At 35.9% G+C, this 22030-nt stretch overlaps 1 protein-coding gene across 1 annotated transcript; it reads right to left on the reverse strand.

Moving 5' to 3' along the window:
• Nucleotides 1-1713: 1713 nt before the first annotated feature.
• Nucleotides 1714-3350, reverse strand: LOC106763357 (UDP-glycosyltransferase 2). The gene has a single exon (XM_014647557.2). It carries the CDS (start codon nucleotides 3176-3178, stop codon nucleotides 1775-1777), a length of 1404 nt encoding a protein of 467 aa, XP_014503043.1. The 5' UTR covers nucleotides 3179-3350; the 3' UTR covers nucleotides 1714-1774.
• Between the last annotated feature and the right edge of the window lie 18680 nt (nucleotides 3351-22030).

Consider the following 22030-nt stretch of genomic DNA (forward strand, 5'->3'; position numbering starts at 1 on the left):
CAATTACCTTTAGAGGTGGTAGTCCTCTAGGGATTTCATTTTGAAAAATATCATTGAAACCATAAAAAAAGACTCAATAATATAAGAAAGGTTAATTTACTTAGAGTGGTTAGCAATCAAAATGTTATTTCTACCATAAAGTAAATAAGAGGTTTTCCAAAAAGTAACAACTTCTTCACTTCACTCACTTTCAATAATCCCTCATTTTTTTTCTCATGTGTTTCTCTCTTTTTAGGTGTTCCACTCTTGCTCTATATGTGTTTCACTCATATCTGTTTTCTCTTGAACTTTCTTTTTTCTAAATTTCATTTAATCTTCACACACTTCTCTAAGAGATAAAGGATAAAGGTTTGAGAATGATCTTCTTATAGTTGTGCATGAAAAAAAATTGGTGAGCCATCATGGATGGCCTTGATGTCAAACTACCATGGCCTCCTGAAAAGAACCTGAGTTGCCTCCATTGGAACCGTATCACATAAGACATTGTCAATATCTCTCCATGTTCATTAAGTCATTGACGTTTCTATGGCCTTGGGTGGGGTTTTGTCTCCAAATTCAATTTGGTAACTAGTCTTGAGCTAGCTACATTGGTGCAACTTCCTTTATAAACTATGAGTGAACATATTTTCCCTTGAATGGATCGTCTAGTATGAAAAATATTTTCTCTTTGGATTTGGTCAAAACTTGGATCTTACTTCCAAAAGAAATGGATAGGGAAGAAAGACATCGTTAGGTCGATGATGTTCCTAGTCGCACTATTAACGTTAAATTATGAATAACGGCGATATACGAGACAACAACGAAGTTGGAGACACCATGAGACATTTGTAGTAGTGTGAGCAGGTACTCGCTAGAGAAGTTGAAACGTGAACATTGAAAAAGAAGGTCTCGTCGGTGGTGTTGATGGTTGTCTGATTGGTGAGCTCGATTGGCACTAGGAAATGATGAGGCCCTAGATCTAATGGTCGTTGGTTGCGTATGGGAGAAGATGGAGAAAAAATATATGCTTATACATTATATGAGAGATTTGGGCAAGAAATGTGCCACCCTTTTTATCAACGAATTTGTCGTTGATAAATGCATTGGTAATAAGGTCGAGTTGAGTCGATCGTAGTCAAAAATCGAATCGAATCGACATTGTCTTAGGTTAACTCAAGTCAATTTGTGCCTTAGTTAACCTAAACTCAAGTGGAGCCAAGTCGACATTGATCCAAGTCAAATCAAGTCAATTTAAGATTAAATTAACTTAAATAAGCTTTTATTGATATTGAGGTCAGAACATTCATACCTAAATCGAGTCAAATAAACTAATTAAACTCAAACAAACACGAATAAACCTGAGTTCAAGTAAAACTAAATCAACCTAAATATATTATATGAATCTCACTATAATTAATCTAATTGATAAAATAAATTTAATCTAAATTTAACGAAAGAATTAAAACAAATCAAATATAATAAAAATTAAATATAAATTTAATCTATTTTATTAAATTTAAATTAAATTTAGAGTGACACCATCGTACTTAGATAACTACCTGTGTGAGAGATACCAACGTCGGGTTGTGAGCCAAGTTACCTATTTTCACGTGTCGGTGTCGTCAAAGTTTAGATTGAGGTAACATGATAGACAGTGATAGAACACAACATTGCATCTTCATGAACACAATACGAAAAAAAAAAAAAAACTCGTATATCATTCATAAATGATAATTAGACAGTACATAAACTTTTTATATTTATTCATTTGATACTATATGTTACATATGTTATGCTATATTACACTTCTCCATGACATGGCCAACTTATCCAACGCAACACGTGAAGTTCCACCTTCATTCAATGCTTCTGCAGCACTGAGTTTCATCTTGAAAACCTTCTGACGAATTTCTTTCCCCGTGTCAGATTCCATGAGTTCCCTCACTCGCTCCCCCAACTCACTCCCACTCACTGACCCATCTTTCTCCTCCTTCAGCGCCAAAGCAACCTTCATTTCCTGAACCATAAACACCCTATTCAGCTTCTGCTCGGCGTACAATGGCCACGCCACCATTGGCACCCCTTCGCACACGGCTTCCAGCACCGAGTTCCACCCGCAGTGAGTCACAAACCCCCCCACTGAGTCATGACTCAGAATCTCCCTCTGTGGGACCCAGTCCCGCACCACCAACCCCTTCTCCTTCGTCCTATCCAAAAATCCTTCTGGCAACAACTCGTCCAGACTCGGTTTCTCCTCCACCGAGTCACCACATTCCAACTCAGTCCTCACCACCCACAAGAACCTTTGCTGGCTCTTCTCTAACCCAATAGCCATCTCCTTCAACTGCTCCCTCGAGAACCACCCCATGCTTCCGAAACACAACAACACCACGCTCTGACTCGGTTGGGACTCGAGCCAACTCAGACATCCTTTGTCTTCTTCCCCATATGATGCAGAAATCACGGGGCCCACACAAAACAACGGAGGCACGGTCCCATCGTCGTTCAACACTGCAATGGCTTTCTCTTCAATCGCTTCACAAGTGTTTATTATAATCCCAGAACTACCCTTCATGGCTTCCGCTATCTGAGAGAAAATCTGGTTAGTGTAGTTCAAAGGGTCGAGGGATTCGATTGGAAAGTCATCCATGGAGATAGCAGGCAACCCTGGGCAGTGAAGTAGAAACTGTTGATCTTTGATTTGTTTTGGGAGAGTGGCGTAGAAATGAAAAAGCACAATGAGGCTGGAGGCTGCGGATGTATAGTAGAAGAAAGTGGGGATGTCTGTGGTGAGATTTTCAGTGAGAGTTTTGGGGTTGCTAAAGTTTAAGAAGTCCATGACTAGGGCCTTGATGTTGGAGGCTTTGACGAGGCTTTGGAGTGCAAGGGAAACGTTTTGGGTGCTGTGGCGGGAGAGTTCAAGGGAGATGAGGTGAGGGGGGAGGGAAGGGCTGTTGAGGGGGAGTTGGGCCATTGGAACGCTGTGAAAGGTGATGGCGGGGATGGTGGCGGAGACGGCGGCGATGTATTGGGCGTTGGAGTTGCAGGCTAGGGTGAAAGTGGCGTTGGGGGATGGGGTGAGGATGAGGATGGTGATGGAAAGAGAAGGGTGGTGGGATAGAATGAGCTTTCCTAGCTCCACCATCGGCACTAGGTGACCCCTACCAATGTTGGGGTACAGAACAATGGTGTCTTTCATGTTGGAGAAGAAAGGTCAGTGGAGTATGGAGTCCTACCCTAGTTGCTTCTGCCTCTATTTATGGACAAAGAGCGTCTTTCCTTCTTTTGTCCTATTTACCAATGGTAATATTCTTTATTTTGTCGTAATATTCTGTATGCACAAAAATCATCCACATGTTTAAAAACTCTCCATAACATGTCCATTACTAAACACGAATACTTAGTTTAAAAAGTACTCTAAAACCACCACTATTTTGCCACCAGATTGATGAAACCCTAATTAAAAGAGTGTTTTATGTGTCTTTTTGTTGTGAGAAAGAGGAGAGAATTTGTCGATGTAAATATGAAAAGAAATTGATTTCCGTTTATACCCAGGGCCAATATATATTGATGTCGATTTACCCTGGACCAACGTAAATGTTCATTTATCATCTCTTGTGGTATTGTCTAATGTTAAACTCTTTAAATTAAAAACAAAAAATGTGCATTTTTAGTTTTACACCACCTCACATGAAACATATATGACGTGGAATGCATGTTTTGTGTTAGTAGCATGTCAATTTTCTTTTATAAATATATTTTTATTTATTTATACTAACTTATTCTTATGTTTTTATTGTTTTATAATTATAATAAGGTTAAACATGCTTTTAATTTCTAAATTTTCATTTGAAATTGGCCTCCGTCGTTCAAACTTTCAATATTTTTATCTTCAAATTTTATCAATAAATGGATGTAGTTTTTATGATCTTATATTTCGTTTCTTATATTCATGAGTAAGTGAAGTTTATTGAATTATAATTATAATCCATCATTTTTGGGTTTAATGATTATATTTTTAATTTAGACATCATTTATAGTTACCTGTGATGTGATTTTTCTGATTAATGACCCTCTTATGTGATGTTTTTATTGTACAAGCATCCTTTACACATCTAACACAAGTAGTAGAATGGTAAGAATATCAGTATTATGAAAATAATATGGTTAGAGGTAAGCCAAATACTAGATAAAAAAGTTGGCATGGTTATCAATCAAGATAAGGTATTGTTGTCAAATTATAATTGTTTGATTATTTTTTTTTTCCAATTATTTATAATTGTGTTAATATATTTATAACGAAATAAACAAACTATAGTCATATGAGTTTTATTATTATGTTATACATTGGATGATAATCGTTCCACATATTATTATTATGTTATACATTGTTTAACTTTAAAAAATGTGTCAAACAATTTAAACAATCCAAATGTTATAATAAAACATGTTTGAAACAGCAACTAAAGTTAAACAAATTTGGTAAAAAAGACTAAAACCAGAGTTTTCTAAAGTTGAAGGACTAAATTGTACCTTTGTTTGAGAGAGGGACTAAAACCAAAATCGCCCCAAAGTATAGGGACTAAAAACATATTTAACCCTTATTATTATTAATAATATTATTATTATANAGAGAAAAAAAATCATTTTTATGATTATTATTAATTATTATTATTACTATATTAATTATTATCATTATTATTAATTATTATTAATTATAATCATTAATATTATTATTATTATTAATTATTATTATTATTAGTTATTATTATTAATATTATTAATTATTATCATTAATATTATTAATGATTATAAGCATGCTTTTTGTTTTTTATTTTATTGTCGTTTAATTACATGGACGTAAATTATTAAAAATAATTTAATGTTTTATTAAATGTTTAAAGAAGAAGAAGAAGAAACGGATACAAACAATGTTAACTAGATACAGATTAGAGCTTTCACACAAGAAGAAGAAGTATCTAGATACATGCTTCTGCGACCCGGATACAGCACCCAGTTTCACACTGCATTTGGAAGTAACCAGATACGTGCTTCTGGGTAACCGGATACACGTGCTTCTGGGTAACCGAATACAGCACCCGAGCTTCCTTCTTCGTCTTCACCGGCACCCGAGCTTCCTTCTTCGTCATCACCCATATGCCAGCCATTTCCTTCCCTTCAAAACAGACCACCCTTCGTCTTCGTCACCCAATACGCTTGCAATCACTCCTTTCTTCATTTTCCACCAAAGCTTCTTCATCTTCCTCCTTTAATCGAATACACCTGCATCATCTTCTTCTTCATGACAGCGTATGAATCACCAAACCTCAGCTTCTTCATCTACCACTACCCCTGCAAATATTACACAAACATACCATACAAAGAAGAAAACAGTGGTATGGAACCTCACCTCAGCTGACCTTTCTCTTCTTCACACCTATTTCAGTCACCTTTCTCTTCCTTCTTCTCTTCCGCACTCAACACATGCACACAAGACAATGTTCTTCTTCTTGTCGACGAACCAACACAACAACCAAATACACCATATTAATGCATCTTCGGTCAAAAAGCTTCTGTATATGTCTCAGTGTTGTATTGTCAATGGTGCAGGAAGGAATCTTTTCTGTGTGTGCAACGTGACCATGGCTGAATCAAGCAACGTTTCAGAAGAAGCTCAGGAATCTTCACTATTCTTTACTGTTCTTCAGTGGTCGTATCTCTCACTCGTGAATGCACAGTGAAAGTGCAAGGAGGTGGGTTCTTATATTTTATGGTTAATGCATGTGGGAATTATTTCAAATGAAAAGGGGCATTTTAGAGAATACATTGTTCATCCCTCCAGATCTTCGCAAATATGCAAGTGACGCTACAGTACAGAAATCTCGTTGTTACCTTCAATTCCTCGCTCGCAATGCATCGCAAGTGAACACACTTTTTTTTTTTTAATTAATCGCTCGCTAGTGTTTGTGAACAGGATATCACCTCAAAGTGAACACAACCTAAATAACTATTGTGAGTCATTACATGTCAATTTGGTTTTTCTCATATGGTTTAGTCCTAACTCATATGGGTTGGGATCAGAAAAATTCACATTATCAAAAAGTTTTCTATTGAAAAAATTCATGGAACCAAAATATCCACATAAGCTCTATAGATCATATCTATGGACCTTCTTTTTAGGAAAAAATTATTTTGAATACAAGAAAAAAAATCTAATTAACTCTTAATTTGTCGCAAATTTAAATATTTTTAATTTGTTAAAGAATTATATACAAACATTTTAATCACACTAATATAAATTTGGAAAGATGTTTCAATAAACTTGGTTGTTTGTTTTCTATAAAAAAATTATACACCATCATAGGATGTTGAAATTCGTGACTAGTTAGATTTTTTTTTACTGATTAAATATATTTTTAAAGTATATAAAATAGTCATTTAATTTTTATTGTGAAAAAAAAATCATCTAAAAACGAATCAAAACTAAATAAAATAACGTTTAAAATAATAAATTTACGAATAATAAGTGTGAAGATTTTTTTTATTATATATTATTTATTTTTTATTTTTTACTTTTTTTTTTTAATTCACAACTTAAACCTATTATGTGAAACCATGAAATTATGAAATAAAATATAATTAAACCTAAACATTAATATTAAAGCACGATGGCTCTTACCAAAGTAAAAATTTTGTTTTATTTTTTTAGGGTATCATATCCAAATATTCTCTTGAAATATGTGTATGATAATTCCATTTCCACCACAAACACTAGTCTCCCAGCATCTAATAATGCACTGGAAACAATCATTGAGATGGGGATAATCCCAAAAATAAAATGCAAGGTTGAGATAATAATAGTAACATAGCGTCTAGAAATATAACTATTAGAACGAGTGTTCAAGATTACCTCATAAGAGCTTTATAAACGCGTGGACAATATTTTAGCCACCAATTCGAGCTTTATAAACGCGTGGACAATATTTTAGCCACCAATTCGGTGATATGATTTTGGTTGACTGTATGCTATCAATTTAATTGAATTGTTATAACTATTATAATCTAGTCGACTAAATAAGTAGCATATTCGACTATGAGACTGTCTATCAAACAAAAAATTATAAATAGACTGAACACAAATCTGTTCAGAGGCTTTTGATGATCTGACAATTTCATTTCTGTTTCAGATTGATATCTCTGGTTTCTAGAGCTCCAAGAATTCTCCAAAAAGACGGTGGTGATCTTTCTTGAAAGAGATTCAAAGAGAGACTTGCTACGCACACATTGCTTGATCATATTCTGCACCGAGAAGGTGCTTCTGGTTTGATCAGATTGAGGCTTGGCATCCTTGAAGACTGCTGCATTATTTTGGCTTGGCATCCTTGAAGACTGCTGTATTGGACCTGTTGTACAGGGGATAGACTCGTGGAGTCTAGTTCACTTTGAGGACTATTCAAAGTGGTGATTGGCAGATTGGAGGAGGGGGACATCTTGCTACAAGTCTTGTTGTTTTTGTTGCCTATATTTTGGTTAAGGGTTAGAGAGGAGATTTATATTTTTGACGTGGAGGTCTTCTATAAATTCCTTGTTGTAAAAATCACAACCATTATAGTGTATTTGCTTCCTAGGTTGGAAGGATACTGGATGTAGGCATTGTTGGCTGAACCAATATAAAAACCAGTGTTTGATTTTCTCTATCCCTGCACTTTTACTTTACAATCGACTTTACTTCTTGCGCAGTCAACTACGTTTTTCCGCTACATACAAATTTTCATTACTTGCATTTCAAGAAAGTTTGAAAAGTTTGATATTTTGTTTTCAAGATTGCAAAAAGACTTGTTTTTTATAAACCACCAATCCAACATCATCTACCTCTGCTCACATCCAAGTGGATAATCATTGCGAAAGAAAACATCACACACAAGGAAGCACAGAAACAAGCAAAAGGGTGAGCTAGTTATACAAAAAGCATACAATATAACAACATGTAACATACAAGAATCAATTTTAGTCAAAGCAAGTTAAAACATACATCCTAACATGTTGTATACTAGACTTGACTCGTCTGGACTTAGAATGATAGTTGAGCTATGGCGGGTCATGTACTCGTGGAGGATTATAATACTTGGCCATTGGGTCTCACCCTACCATACTCACGAGGTTAGCCTGTTTTGGGCCTTGAGGCATACTGGAAGCCCCCAAGACTAAGACCTCTTGCTACTCCTCACGACATGGTTCAATCCTCTCTACGTGAGAAGAAAAACCATTGAAGTTTCAGGATGACCCCCAAGATTGAGCTCCTACTTTCATTCTAAACAACTAAGAATCTCACCAAGAGATTCTACACTTGAAACATACTTACAACCTTGAGATCATACCACTTTCCTTCTCAACTCATATAATTTTAATTAGAATCAACATACATGTTTAAGCTTTATACGATAAGGCCACAAATATTAAAACACGCTTCACGAACAATGTAACAAACCACTTAATCAATCATACACCAAAAGGAAATTAAACAACTAAACTCAGGATTTCTTGCATAGTGCACCACCCTCGTCTTGCGAAACTAGGGTGGCTCGCATAGTGCATCCAACCTCGCCTTGTGAATTACTTTGCATAGGTGACAAAATTTAGGTCTCTCGCATAGCGCACCCAGGTCGCACAACGAGAGCCTAGACAAAGACCAACCCTCCCTAAAGACTCGTTACACGCACCACTCGCCCTTCGAATTAATTTGGCAAAGGTTCCAGACCAGCCCCAGTCGTAGAGCGACAGGATTTACTGTGTGAATCGCTAGGCAGAGGGCACCACCCTCTGATCATTTGCACAACGCACTAGCTCGCATAGCGAATGACCCAGACAGAGAGCACCTCCCTGTAAGGACTCGTTATGCGACACTAGGGATGACAAAAAAACCCGTGCCCGTGGATACCCGCGGATTAAACCCGTTGTGGATAGTTGGTACCCGCGGATAATAGGTACCCGCGGGTAGCGGGTAGCGGGTTTTTTAATACCCGCTTCTTATCGGGTCGGGTTCGGGTTTTGTACTATCCGTACCCACGGATACCCGTTACCCGCTTAGAAGTTAAAATTATATCTCTGTCCTTAGTTTCCTTTGCATAAGTACCTTTAACTTAAAATCTAAAACATTTCAATTTTTTTTTTCAATTTAATTTGGATTATTTCATTTAAAAACTTATAAAATATTTTTTTTTAAATATTCGCGGGTTGAAAACAGGTATCCAACGGCTACTCGCGGGTTTTAAAATACCCGCGGGTATTTTTTAAACGGGTACCCGGCGGGTAACGGGTCGGGTGGCGGGTACGTTTTTATTCGACGGGTCGGGTTGCGGGTAGGCACTATCCGTACCCGACCCGACCCGTTGCCATCCCTATGCGACACCATTTGCATAGCGAGTCTGCATAATCTACAGAACGCAAAATCTACAGATTATGCACTCACACACCCTCTTTGCAAGGTTTAGACCTTTTTCCCAACTTCTAAGACCTCTAATTCGTGATTAGATCTATGACTCACCGGCTGAAGATGAGAAACTAATCGGATGGATAGGAAGCCCTCAACTCCGGGAATGCATGGGCACTACCTGATCGACAATGCAACGGTGAAATGAGAAGAAGTCGTAGACAGAAGGTAAAGATGAGAGAAAGAGCTTTGAAGAGTGAAATGGCTTCTTAGATAAAACAGGAAAGAAACTTTGAATCAATGTTTTAATATAAAATCCTTATTTTACTTCTAAATGTTTAACCACCCTCATTTGTTGCCACGTGTGCACTCTTCAAAGATGACTTTTCCCAGTCCTTACATTCTCCCCAAAAACAAAATTTTCGACTACGAAAATAAGACTTACCAGAGAATAGGTGAGGATAAGACTCTCGCATCCCTCCCTCTAACTCCCAAGTGGAGTCACCTGTTATACTGTCCCATATGACTTTGACCAGACTAATGGTTTTGCCTCTTAGCTGCTTGTTCTGGCTCTCCACAATCTTGACAGGTTGCACCTCCACTGATAGATCTTCTCTAACTTGCAAATCTTTAGCTTCTAGCACGTGAGAAGGATCAGGCACATACTTCCTAACTTGGGAGGCGTGGAATATTGGATAAAGATTAGCCAGCTAGGGTGGCATGGCTATCACATAAGCTACTGGTCCTATATATCGTAGAATCTGGTAATGACCAAGATACCTAGGAGATAGTTTCCTAGCACGAATGGCTCTTCCTACACCAGTAGTATGAGTCACTCGGAGGAACAAATGATCCCCAATTGCAAACTCTAACGGTCTGCGCCTCTAATCAGCATAGGACTTCTGTCGGCTTTGAGATGCCCGCATCCTTTCTTGAATGAGCTTCACCTTCTCCGTAGTCTGCTGCACTAGCTCTGGCCCAGTCAACACTGCTTCTTCATCTTGAAACCAACACAATAGTGTTTTGCAGCGTCTTCCGTACAATGCTTCAAAAGGTGTCATACCTATACTGGCTTGATAACTGTTGTTGTAGGTCAACTCCACCAACGACAACACCTCATCCCAAACACCCAAATGATCCAGGACACACGTCCTCAACAAGTCCTCTAGTGACTTAATCGTCCTTTTTGACTGGCCATCTGTCTGGGGATGGTAAGCTGAGCTCATTTGCAACCTGCTGCCCATCTCACTCTTGAGTGTGTGCCAGAATCTAGAAGTAAAATGCGGGTCTCTATCTGATATGATGCTAGAAGGTACGCCATGCAATCTTTCTATCTCCATGATATACAGTTGTGCAAGCTTAGCCATTGACATCCTTAGATTGATTGCCAAGAAATGAGCACTCTTGGTCAGCCTGTCCACAATCACCTATATAGTATCATGACCTCTGACCGTGCGTGGTAAATGGGTAACAAAGTCCATGACTATGCTATCCCACTTCCACTCCGGAATCTCCAACTACCGCAATAGTCCACCAGGCCTTTGATGCTCTACTTTAGCCTTTTGACAGGTCAAGGAAGAAACAACAAACTATGCTACATCTCTCTACATTCCAGACCACCAGAAAGAATCCTTGAGGTCTTGATACATTTTAGTGATGTCAGGATGCATGCTAAAACAACTCTGATGACCCTCCTCAAGAATTAATCTTCTTAACTCTGAATGGCTAGGGACATAGACCCTGCCCCTAAATCGTAGAATACCATCAACCGCCATGGTAAAATCTTTGCCCTGCTCAGTACCAATCAAACCCGCTGACCTCTATAGCTCGACGTCTAACAACTACCCCTCTTTAATACGCTCTAATAAACCACTAGACACCACCAAGTTATTGCACCTGATGTTGCCAAGTTCTAATTCAACCTGTAGCCTTGAATCTCTGAAGCTCTCAACCAGCTCCAATTCTCTAACCATCAATGCTGAAATATGCACTGACTTCCTGCTCAGTGCATCCACTACTACGTTTGCTTTTCCAGGATGGCATAAAAGATCAAAATCGTAATCTTTAAGGAACTCCATCCATCTCCTTTATCTCATATTCACCTCTATCTGACCAAAGAGGTACTTTAAGCTCTTGTAGTCACTGAATACTTGAAATTGAGCACCATACAAGTAATGCCTCCAAATCTTCAAGGCAAAAACAACTGCATCCAACTCTAAGTCATGAGTGGGATAATTCTTCTCATGCATTTTGAGTTGTCTTGAAGCATAATCAATTATCTTTTTCTCCTGTATTAGGACACACCACAACCCCTTATGAGAGGCATCAGAGAAAACCTCAAAAGGTTTACCTGTCTCCGAGATCATTAATATTGGTGCACTGGTCAACCTCTGCTTTAGCTCTTGAAAGCTAGCTTCACACCTGTCAGTCCAAGCAAAAGGTTGATCCTTCCTAGTCAATTGTGTCAGCGGTGCTACAATCCATGCAAAGTTCTCAATAAAGTGTTGATAGTAGCCCGCCAAACCCACAAAACTTCTAACTTCAGTAACCGACTTAGGTCTCTCCCACTGAAGTACTGCCTGCACCTTAGCTAGATCAACAGAAATTCCACCAGTTGAAATAACATGTCCTAGGAAATGAATCTCTTCCATCCAAAATTCATACTTAGACAACTTTGCATATAACTTTCTCTCCCTCAACGCTCCAAGTATTGTTCTAAGGTGATCCTCGTGCTCTAACACTGACATGCTGCCCTGCACCAACTCAAGAAATTCCACCTCCTTTGTAAACCTTACACTGTCCGAAAAATACTCAGTGTAAAATTTCGTCTTAAACAACTCCTAAGTAATAGGAGTCCCACTCCTTTTCCAAGATCATCTTCATCCTGCTCCACTAGTGGCTAGCTTCTCCGGTCAACAAATATTGGGTCTAAGCCAATTCATTCTCATCTAGACATCTCTTAGCTTCATATATCCTCTCCATGTCCCTGAACCAGTGATCGGCTTCGTCTGGGCTACACTTGCCATTGAATCTGACTGGATGGTGTTGGAGGAAACTCTCCAAGCTCTACTCTTGTGTCAGAATAACAGAAGAAGAGGGGTTTGCGTTGACCCTGCCACTGGTCAACACTTCTATAAACTGCCTTTGAGTGTCCTTAGATGACACTCTTGCATTCTCAGCCGACACTCTTGCGGCTTCCAGATTCTGTAATGTAATGGTATTCTACTGCACTAATGCAACATTCTACTGCTGCATCGCTTGAAGCACGACCTCTAACATCTTGGTTGATTCTAATGGCTCAAGCTGAGGAGGTAGAGGAGGAAGAGGCCTAGGTGCCATCTTTCTGCTTACACATAGAGAAAAGACCATCAGTCTAACCAAAAGAAACAGGGGCGGCCAATCCTAAACATAACTAAGAGTACACAAGCATAAGCAAGGCACACACACAAACTACGGGATGTTCTAAAGAACGAAATTGCTCTGATACCATAAATGTGACATCCCAATAATATATATATATATATGTTGAAAGGCTTTTGGTCGCACAAAAGTCAACAAACCTAATCCCCACTAATGTAATATAGGGCTGACTAGGGATCAATCCAAGGACTTGGCAAAATCAAGTTTATAATTATAGAATTAAACCTAATTACTATTTACTAAAAACTAAAACTGGTGGAGAAATAAAATGTAAAAATAAAATCTAAAAAAATGAAACTGAAAGAATTAATATCTAAGTAATACCAATGGAAAAAGAGAAAGAAAACAATGCATGATATCTACGGTAACTAATGTAATATGTATTAACAAGACCAAGCTAATGCAATTAAAAGAATCTTAAAAACTAAAAAGAAACTAAAACAGAATTCACAATCTAAAATTCAAGTAATATGAAGAAATCCTAATTTGGTAATTAACTAAGTGAATGAATGATAAGAACTAATATGGGGATGAATGCTAAGAAAGAAATTAAAACAGTAACTATAAATGGCTATTTATAAAATCTGAAAACACCTAAAAATAGAATTAAAATCTAACCTAATCACGTATCAACTAACTCAGTAAACAAATCATCTATTACTATCAAAGCAGATCAAAATATAGGAAATGAAAACTTCTACTGGAAATGGATATGCAAAGAAAATCATAAAAGAAAGAAACAAACCCGCAAGAAACTCAGAATATAAAAATGGAATGTAAAATCATTGAATGGTAAAGCAAGGAAAGTAAAATCAAGTGCAGAAATTAATCGAACAAATTTAAATGTAAAGAAAATCGAAACTGGAAATTCACAGTACTTTATTGAAAACAAAATTTGAAATTACAAAATACCAGAGCTCACGAATACTCCAATGTCTGTCACCCGATGGAATTATCCAAGAACCCCAGTGCAAGAGATCAAAGGTTCTACACTACAAAAGCTGAAAATTCTAAAACTACAAGCAGAGAGAATTGGAAACTCAAAGAAAACTGTAAAGCAAGGTATAAAGCGGTGTCTGTCACCCACCACTTGTAATCTTCTTATTACAAAATTCCCTTTTTATAGGGAAAAATCCAAAATAGAAAAGAAAAAGAAAAGGGGAAAGGGGGAAGAATCACCAACGGTCTTTGGAAGCTTCTCGAGTATCTTCAACTAACTTCTGCTCTTCAATCGTCGATTCAGCACGTGCTTCTCTTCTGATTCGCTTCCGATTAGCTTCTTGGGCTTTCTTCCTCTGGACCGAGACACCTTTATTCAGCTTCCTTTCTTGATCCATAGAGCTCACGTCTGGTTCGCTGTTCTTCTCTTTGTTGGAACCCTAGCTCGTGAAGAATTGGGGGAAACTCAAATGATCCTATCTTTGCACAATGTGATGTAAAGTGAGAGACCCACTTCAGCTTTTGCCTTCTACGCACCGTTTCACTAATTGTAACAAAAGGGCTTAAGCTCTTCTTTATTCAATGGCCCAATTGTTTCTGCAGTGGTGGCTCAATATATTTTCTTCTTCAAATCTAACCGAGAACCCCCAAAAGCAAGTGTCTTCTGCCAGCTCCCTCAAAATGCGCATTATGATTCATTTGTGCAGCCCATTCTTCCAAATCAATGCCGGCCCAGATTGCTTGGCCCATTTTTCCAAGAGCTAATCCTGTAAAAGGAATGAAAATGAAGAATTATACAGCAAAAAAGAAAGAATAAAATTCTATAACAACAAAAAAAATTCTTTTTTTTTTATTTTTTTATTTTTTTTTATTTTTTTATTTTTTCTAAAAAGTAAAATAACCTATTTATTTAAAAATTTATTTTATTTAACTAAAAAGACAAAATTAACACTATTTTTATAAAAACCTATTTTAATCCTAAAAAATGCTAAACTAACCTAATTCTAGAAAATTAGAAACTAAACTATTCTAAAAGAACAATATTAACATAGAAAAATGGGGAAAAATAGAGAGTTAACAATATATATATATATATATATATATATATATATATATATATATATATATATATATATATAATATAGGCATCATCAAATATAATATTGTAAAGCAGATAAGGACATGTAATTAGGGTATTAGGGTTATAGTCATCCTCAAAAAAGACTATGAATTTAAAACTTTAAGTACTAGAGTATTTCAAAATACATTAAGGTAGATGGAAATCCTAACTACACTATGCAGCACTGGTGCAACACTGTCGTCTCCCTTCAAGGTGTTACCAATGAGGAGCATTGGTAAATCTTGAAGTAAATGGTTTTGATGGTGCTACAAGAAGTTTAACCTGAAGAAGATATTATAAATGTTTTTAAAGCACTTTGTAGAAAATAAAATGTATTAGGAATGTTCTTAAATATGTAAAACTTATATTTTAGGTACTATTATGGAATAATCGATTATGAGGAGCAATAATCGATTATCATGAGCTTTTGTGAAAAACTATTACTCTAGAATAATCGATTATCACAAATCTATTTTTGAAAAACTGCCTAATTTATTTTGAAAAACCTGTAATGGACTTGAATAATCGATTATCACCTACAATAATCGATTATTACTAGCAGTTGGGACTTGACCTTTCATATTCAGACTAGCTGGCTATATATTGGACTTTAGAGAACTTCAGAAGTAACGTTGTTGAACAGAGAGTTTGTGGAGAATACTGTTTGTCAGAGGAAGTTCTCAAAAACTATAGTTTAGTTACCTTGCTTGGTCTCGTGAATAGGAGAAGCTTGTGTTTCTTGTGTCGATAGTCGGAGCGGTTCTCTTCGAGTTAGCAAGGTGCTCTGCTTGATCTCGTGAATAAGAGAAGCTCGCGTTTCGTGCGGCGATAGTCAGAGCGGTTCTCTTCGAGTTGGCATAATGTTCATCTTCTAGCTCGTTCGTCGAAGGAAGGTTTAATCATATTTTTATTCATTACTGTTATAATCTGTAAAACTGTTTTTAGTGAAACTGTTAATCACTTTTTATAGTGATTAACGACAGGACGTAGATTTTTTTGAATCGAACCAGTATAAAAATTACTTGTGTGATTTTTCTACTCCATACACTCTTTAATTTTATTTGCACATCAACTGTTCGATAAATTTTCTAAGAGAAAATTTATTTCTGAAAACTGACCATTTTAATTTAAAAAGTGACCGAGCACGTTTTCCGCTACTTTAAGTTTTATTTCGCTGCATTATACTCTCTGGCGGATACCGACCAACACAAGGCCTGCTCTAAAGGCACCTCATCTACCTCTGCTCACATCCAAGTGGATGATCATTGCAAAAGAAAACACCACACACAAGCAAGCAAAGAAATAAGCAGAAGGGTGGGCTAGTTATACAAAAAGCATACGATATAACAACATGTAACATACAAGAATCAATTTTAGTCAAAGCAAGTTAAAACATACATCCTAACATGTTGTATACTAGACTTGACTCATCCGGACTTAGAATGATAGTCGAGCTATGGCGGGTCATACACTCGTGGTGGCTTATAATACTAGGAAGCACCCAAGACTTGAGGCACACTGGAATCCCCCAAGACTAAGACCTCCTACTACTCCTCACGACATGGTTCAATCCTCTCTACGTGAGAAGAAAGACCATTGGAGTTTCAGGATGACCCCCAAGACTGAGATCCTACTTTCATTCTAAACAACTAAGAATCTCACCAAAAGATTCTACACTTGAAACATACTTACAACCTTGAGATCATACTATTTTCCTTCTTAATATACTTTTAATTAGAATCAACATACATGTTTAAGCTCTATAAGATAAGGCCACAGATATTAAAGTATGCTTCACGATCAATGTGACAAACCACTTAATCAATCATACAATAAAAGGAAATTAAACAACTAAACTCAGGATTCCTCGCACAGCGCACCACCCTTGGTAGAGAGAAGGTACAAATGAAAAAAAGAGTTTTGAAGAGTAGTAATGGCTTCTCAAATAAAATGGAAATAAACTTTGAATCAATATTTTAATATAAAATCCTTATTTTATTTCTAAATGTTTCACCTCTCATCTGTTACCACGTGTGCACTCTTCAAAGATGACTTTTCCTAGTCCTTACAATTATTATATTTATTTACTATAAATAATAAATATTTGACATCAAAATATATAATTATATAAATAAACAAATAAGATCAGTATCTTACGGAAGATGAATATAAATAAATAAACAAGAATTAAATGTAAATATAAATTAAATACATAAAATAATTGTAAAACTTAAGGTAAAAATAAGTAAATAAATAAAAATATTAAGTAAATATAGATTAGAATGAAGTTAGAGACAATTAACTTAACATAAATATATGAATAAAAATAATTATAAATAAATAGTAAATAATAAAAATAAAAAGATAGAGTGATAGATTGTAATTCCCTTATCTAATATATAAATGCAAATTTCATTCCTTTCTCTATTTTATTTACTTTCTTCTAAATTGCAAATTGCGTTCTCCTTCACTCTGTTAACCCTGTCTCTTTCATTTTATTGATTCTCTTCTGCCCACTCTTTTTTTTCATCCCTTTACAATCTCCTCACATTGGTATTTATATGAGAATTTGTAATCATTAACTATGATTCAAACTGACGCGATTCTTTTTTAAGTTTACTGATTTAGTTTTGTTTGATATAAATTTATCTCAGATTATTTTTTCCTGCCAACAACAGTGAAGGAATACAACTTGAATATCCTTATGTCAGCAGCTTATTAAATGTGATATTATCTTATAATTTCTTCGCTTATCTTTTATTACTTTTAATAATAATAATTACTATTATTATTATTAATAGTTTATTATACATACATTAGTATCTCTAAGTTTTTAATTGTTGTGCCACTATTATTATTATTATTATTATTATCAAATTTCAAAAAATGATATTTTAAAAATAATAGTGAAACTTGATTATTTTAGGTTTAAATCTTTTTTTTTCCTAAGTTATAAGTTGGTGTTCAGTTTAGTCTCTACTTTAAAAATGTAAACCTTTGGTCTCTAATTTATAAAAAAATGTATCAAATCAGTCCCTAAGCTGCTGAGAAGTATGTGTTTAAAAGCATGTAAGGACAACTTTGTACCATGTAAGCATGCAAATATTTCAGATCACCCATACATCCATCAAAAAATCAGTCCCAACCGTTAACAACTGGGACTGATTTCATACATTTTTAATAACTTAGGGACCAAAGGTTTACATTTTTAAAAGCGGAGACTAAACTGAACACCAGCTTATAACTTAGGAACCAAAAAAGGATTTAAACCATTATTTTAATATTAAATGGTTTATTTATAAATAATTTTGTTATAAACAAGTTTCATTATTTTAAGACGTATCATCTTTTTAGAAACTATTTTTTTAGATTTCTTTATCTTCTCTCTAAGTGTTCTAACTCCCGAGTCATCTTTTTTACGACGATACCTAATCGACCATGGCAACGAAGTCTACATTTCTACCTGATCAGTTTCTTCAATAGAGCAAGTAAGTTTTGGCTCATTTTTCTCTTTTCGTTCTTAATTGATATCGTGCTTAATGATCTCTTTTTGAATGTGAGTTTTAATGTTCTTTCTTGGTTTCATGTTGATCAGAGGTCCTAAGGACTCTATCTGATCTTCGTTCGGTGTTTTGTAGACGTTTCTAGAGTTCCTTGAACTTTAAGCAAGGATTCAGTGTTTATAGAGTTTCGTTGCTTTGGTGTAAGGTAAGGGAAGCTAGATGTTTTATCATTAACTATAACTATCTTGCAAGTCTAATGGTTGTTTGCTTAATAACTTGATTAAGTATTAATTTAAGTAATTATGCTATGTGAGTTCAATTAGATATGTACGTTATTGTATTGTATGATCTATGTTTGATATGATGAAATTGGATGTGTTTGTTGTCTTGAATGATGTAATATGAAGTTGTTTTGATGTTGGAAATTTAATTCAAAGTGTTTAGAGGGAAGAAGGATCAAATACATGGTGGTGAAGTTAAAAAGGGAGGTTTGGATAAGTGAGTTTGAGAAATAGGTGTTGGTGCGAAGAAGCAATTGTTTCAAGACTGTTATTTGGTCATTTGTAACTTGTTTGGGATGAGAATTCGTTGACTTTTGTGTTAAAATGGAGTGGTAATCATTTTGGAGTATTTGCAAAGTTATTCAAGTGTATTTTGGGGGTTTGAACTAGTGAGATTTTGAATTTTAAGTTTTGTGTCTAAATGGTCATTTTGGAGAGTATTGGTTAGTCATTTGTGACTTGTTGGAGTCCCTAAGTTTTTTAAAAATGAGTTATAACTTGTGGAATTCAATTTGCGTCTCTAAAGAGAGGTTTTGATTAATTTTGGACTTGAATCTTGTTGTCAATCAGTTTAAAACGACCTTAGGTCGGTTTAGATACATTTGTTTAGGTCCATTTGATTTTAGAATACAATCTAGGAGTGTTAGAAGTTGGGAAAGATACACATAATAGGTCATGAGTGGTTGAGAGGTGCAAATTCTACAGTTTTTGTGTTGTAGAATTATATAATTTAGCCGAGTGAGTGTATCTAGCTGAACAAGCAGAACACTTCTAGCTGAGCTAGTGTAGTCGTTGAGCGAGCAGAATCCACTGTTTCTTTTTTCGCATAGCGAGCTTGTGCACTAAGTGACCAGTCCAAAACCTATTTTAATTATTTCTTTCTTTGTTTTCTGATGACTTTAAGTATTGTTTTGATTTTGAGGATGATGTAGAAGTATCTATTGTATTATATGATGGTTTATTCTCGAGATTATGTATGTATTTGATGTATGATCAATGATGTTATATGTTGGGATTCAATGTGAAAGTATATGGATATAAGTATGGTTTGAAATGGTTCCAAGGTTGGTAACATGGGTTCCACGGAGGAACACCTTTGGTGTGGTTTCAAGTATTTTTAGAATGAATGCAGGGAGCTCAGTATTGGGGGTTATCCTAACACTCTAATGATCTTTCATTCTCAAGTAGAGAAGATTGACTCATTTGGTGAGAATAGTAGGAGATCTTAGTCTAGGTGCTTCCTAAAGGCTTACGACGTGGTAACATACTAACCTTGTGTAGGTGGTAGGGTAAAACCCATTGGCAATGGCTTTGCAAAGCAGTAAAGGCCACAACAAGTGCACAACTCGCCATAGCTCGACATTAATTCCAAGTTTGGACAATCGGTTTAAGTCTTTGCACATTAAGATGTTTGGATTGGGGAATGTTACATATTTGATTTAAGGATCATAGGTTATAAATGATATATGACTTGTTTTGTATTCTAGCTTACCGTTGTTGTAACATCCCAATTATATAGAATTATACAATATAGAAGTCATAAAATACAATACGGTAGAACAATTAAAGGCTTGTAAATAAAGTATTAAATTTACAGTCATCCAAAATGGCTATAAGACTTAAATCTTTAATTACAAAAAAGTATTTCAAAAGCTTAGACAAAAGAAAATGGGTTATCTAACTAAAACTAGACTGTAGCGTCCTCGCCCTCCAGAACCTGTTCCAAAGACACCTCATCTACCTTTGCTCACATCCAAGGGATGATCATTGCAAAAGAAAAAAACACCAAACATATAAACACACAAGCAAACAGAAGAGTTAGCTAGATAGACAAACGATAATCAAATTACACAATTTATTATTACCATTAGATTTAATTCTCCACATCAAAGATACACAATCTAACCATGCATCAGATACTCAACACGACTCATCCGGATTTATATAAATGTCGAACTATTGGTAGTATTTGCACTTGTATAGTTCAGCTGGCACTCCACAACACTATACAAGGTTAATCCTTATATCAGTCTATAGCTAAATTCTAAATCTATAAACAAGGACCTCCCGCTACTCTCACCACTTACATCGTTCTTTTCTACTTGAGCATGAATGATGCTTAGAGTATCGGAATAGACTTATCATTTCAAAGCTCCATACATTTATAGAATACAACACCCTTATTATCTAAGATCACTTCCCATAATCTCACCTCGAGATTTCACTGTTACACTCAATTATACTATCTTGACTCACAAATATAACTTTTCAAATCATACCATTCCAATATACTATCATACAAGACATTCTACGAATAAAACAACATCAATCAATCCAAAACAGAAGAAGAAAAGAGTGAAATGCACTTGGACTGGTTGCATAACGCACATAGTCACTCGGCGAAACCAGAGGAATTTCGCATAACGACCACAACTCGCAAAGTAAATCCTCAAACAGAGATCACACATTCTCAGTCATTCGCACAACGACTAAATTCGTTGTGCGAATTAACACATAGTAGCTCTAGACCCCAGTCCCTCGCATAGCGTACTAGATCGCTATGTGAGAGTGCCAGGCAGTGGCTCAAGCCTCCAAACTTTCACAAAGCGCCCTATATTCGCCTTTCTAATTAAATGGTATTTTTCCAAACATGTACCAGTCGCAAGGCGACTCAGATTCGCTATGCGAATTATCAAATAGGGAGCAGCACTACCCAGTCACTCGCACAACGCACCAATTCACTATGAGAATGACCAAACAGAGAGCACCCCTCTGTAAGGACTCGCTGTGCAAAAACTTTCGCTCAGCGAGTCTGCATAATCTGCAGAACGCAAATTCTATAGAATTATGCAACTCCCATAGCCCTTACCATTTCTAGTCATTTTATCCAACTTCTAACACCCTAATATGTGTTTTATACTTAGTTAGACTTATCTAAATGACTCTAACCCTTCATACTACAAATCTAAAGTTATCAAGACTCATTTCCCACTCTAAAACCCCAAAGTCCTCAACTTAGAGACCCAAACTCAATTCTGCCACTTAGGACCTATTTTTGACCAATTTAGTGACTCGAGCAAGTCACAATATACTTGCTAGAACTGCCCCAACAACCCAATTGCACTCTAGGCATCAATTGCTCAGAATCAATCTCCCACTTCCTCTCAAATGCCCTAAAACACCACCAATTCACCTAACTTTCAGTTAATAACTTGCACAACAAACTTCACATCATCCATAATCTTAATTTCCAGTAATGCATCACATGCAAACCAATTTATAATTACCAATCCACAGATTCATAAGTTAACATTCAAAGAACACATGACTTAAATCTACACAAACATCAGATTTCTAG

Source organism: Vigna radiata, chromosome 1 (assembly GCF_000741045.1).
Source record: "Vigna radiata var. radiata cultivar VC1973A chromosome 1, Vradiata_ver6, whole genome shotgun sequence".
NCBI lineage: Eukaryota > Viridiplantae > Streptophyta > Magnoliopsida > Fabales > Fabaceae > Vigna > Vigna radiata.

Coding starts and splice junctions, on each gene's coding strand:
- LOC106763357 (XM_014647557.2), bottom strand. CDS start 3,178: ATGAAAGACACCATTGTTCTGTACCCCAACATTGGTAGGGGTCACCTA.